This window comes from Telopea speciosissima, chromosome 8 (assembly GCF_018873765.1).
Source record: "Telopea speciosissima isolate NSW1024214 ecotype Mountain lineage chromosome 8, Tspe_v1, whole genome shotgun sequence".
Classification (NCBI taxonomy): domain Eukaryota; kingdom Viridiplantae; phylum Streptophyta; class Magnoliopsida; order Proteales; family Proteaceae; genus Telopea; species Telopea speciosissima.
In genome coordinates, this window is record NC_057923.1 from 46,167,946 (window position 1) to 46,170,009 (window position 2,064).

Sequence of the window (2,064 nt, forward strand, 5' to 3'; positions counted from 1 at the left end):
GGAGCGGAACAAGTGCCGATTCGACAATTAGTGCCCCTTCACAAGTAATACGCTCAATCTATTATGAAATCTCATTTTGGACCAACATAGATGGTGTCAAGGTTAAAACAACCCATGATATGATTTTGGCGAGAAGATGAAGGTCCCCATTCTTAGACCCACCTCAAAGGAGATCATTGAGGTAACTTGGAAACGTCCGCCTACAGGGTGGAGTAAGTTGAACATTGACGGATCCTCTTAGGGGAACCTGGGCGCCACGGGAGCAGGAGGCATTCTTAGGAATCACCTTGGAGCAACTGTTCGATGCTTTGCTTCCTACCAAGGGGTGGGAACCAATTACATGGCTGAAATGGCGGCCTTCATGGTTGGAGTAAATATGGCTTGTGAATTAGGTGTTGATAAGATCTGGATTGAAAGCGACTCAGCAGCCTTAGTAACTACAGTCCTCTCTCGCAAGGTTCCCTGGTATTTCCTACAGCGTTGGTGGTCGGCTATGGCATTCTTGGATTCTATCCAATGGAGAATCACCCACTGCTATAGGGAAGCAAACGCAGCAGCAGATGCCCTAGCAAACAATGCGGCTAAGCAAAAGAGCTTGGGCTTTTGGGATAATCCACCGCCTTTCATTGCTGCAGCAGTCTCTAATGATGCGCACGGCAGGCCATACTGCAGATTTCCCTAACTTGAGTGGGTGATTTTACATGTATTCTGTTGTTCTCAGGGCCTCGAAGATTGCTAATGGCACTGCCGAAGGTGATCAACTAGGACCCTTTGAGATAATTGTGTAACTTGCAAACTCTTTGTAACTTCTTTTCTCTATTTATATACATTGCTGATCTTTAGCAAAAAAATTTGATCTTAAAATTTCAAATCTAACATGTGATATTACAGCTTGAATGCCGAAGGTTTTTGTTTTTGTTTTTGTAATTAAAAAGAACTTTATTATGAAAAACGTGAAAGCTCATGACTGAGGATTACAAAGATCAACAAGTCATAGATCGGAAATGGGTCCGCAGCTGCAATTTGTTGAACATAAGAAATTCCATCCCGAACAGAGAGTTATAGGCCTACCATTATTTCTTGGAGATTGGATTCAACCCATCCAATTTAAAAACATTACAGCCTTTTTCTTCAGTTTTATGGAGCTAAATGATAAGGCTCATATTTTAGCAAGGGAGTTATAAGTTTCCTCAGTGGTCCAGCTACCTACCTAGGAAGGAAATCTATATGTTCAATAAACCTCTAAAAATATCTCATGTAAGATTGTATTTATATAATTGGTTAAAAAAGGCCTAAGTTTACATATGAGGTTGGTCTCTACCTAATGTAGACTTAGAAACGAGAAATCGACTATTCTACTCTTCAAAGAACGATAGAGGGTGAGGATGTACTCAGTCGGCACAATACAAGCTCTTCAAAACTTGGAAGGGGAGAAGTTCTTCAAGACTTCAAAAGAAGAAACTTCAAAACTTCAAAATTCAATTCCATATTCAACTCCTTAAAATGGGCATAGCCCTTACATATTTAAAGGGAAATAAACACTAATAAAACCCTAATCAATTCTAACCACCCATCTAATTAAATTCCTACAGTTGAGATTAGAAACAAGCATAAAAATCCTAAACCTACTGTACTATGGGTTTATATTAATTAAATCAATTCCAAGTGTTTTGAGTTGTAGATCAATATTGTGGGTTTTGATATTCTTCAACTTAAAGGATCCTTTGTTTCTTGTCTGTTTTGTTTCATTCCAAGGTCGTCTAATGCAGCTGTAGACCCCTTGGCCAGGTCGGTGCTTTCGGATAAGTCTCCGATTGATTGGCCAGTTACCACTCAGTGGCTTCTCAATCTCTGTATTAAAGATGTCATTGCTTGTAAGGACTTTGGTTGTCAATGAAGTTATTTTCTACCAATATATATATATATATATATATATATATATATATATATATATATATATATATATATATATATATTAATTAAATAAATTACTCATGGGCCTGGACCCACCCATCAACCAAATAAAATTTTAAAATAATTAAGAATCCTAAAACTATGCTCAAT

At 38.0% G+C, this 2,064-nt stretch overlaps 1 protein-coding gene across 1 annotated transcript; it reads left to right on the top strand.

Annotated features, from left to right (window-relative positions):
- Positions 1-349: 349 nt before the first annotated feature.
- LOC122672347 lies at positions 350-682 on the top strand. Its single transcript, XM_043869836.1, has one exon. It carries the CDS (start codon positions 350-352, stop codon positions 680-682), a length of 333 nt encoding a protein of 110 aa, XP_043725771.1.
- The last annotated feature ends 1,382 nt before the right edge of the window (positions 683-2,064 follow it).

What these genes read in the sequence shown, in the direction of transcription:
- LOC122672347 (XM_043869836.1), top strand. Translation starts at nt 350, where the DNA reads ATGGCGGCCTTCATGGTTGGAGTAAATATGGCTTGTGAATTAGGTGTT.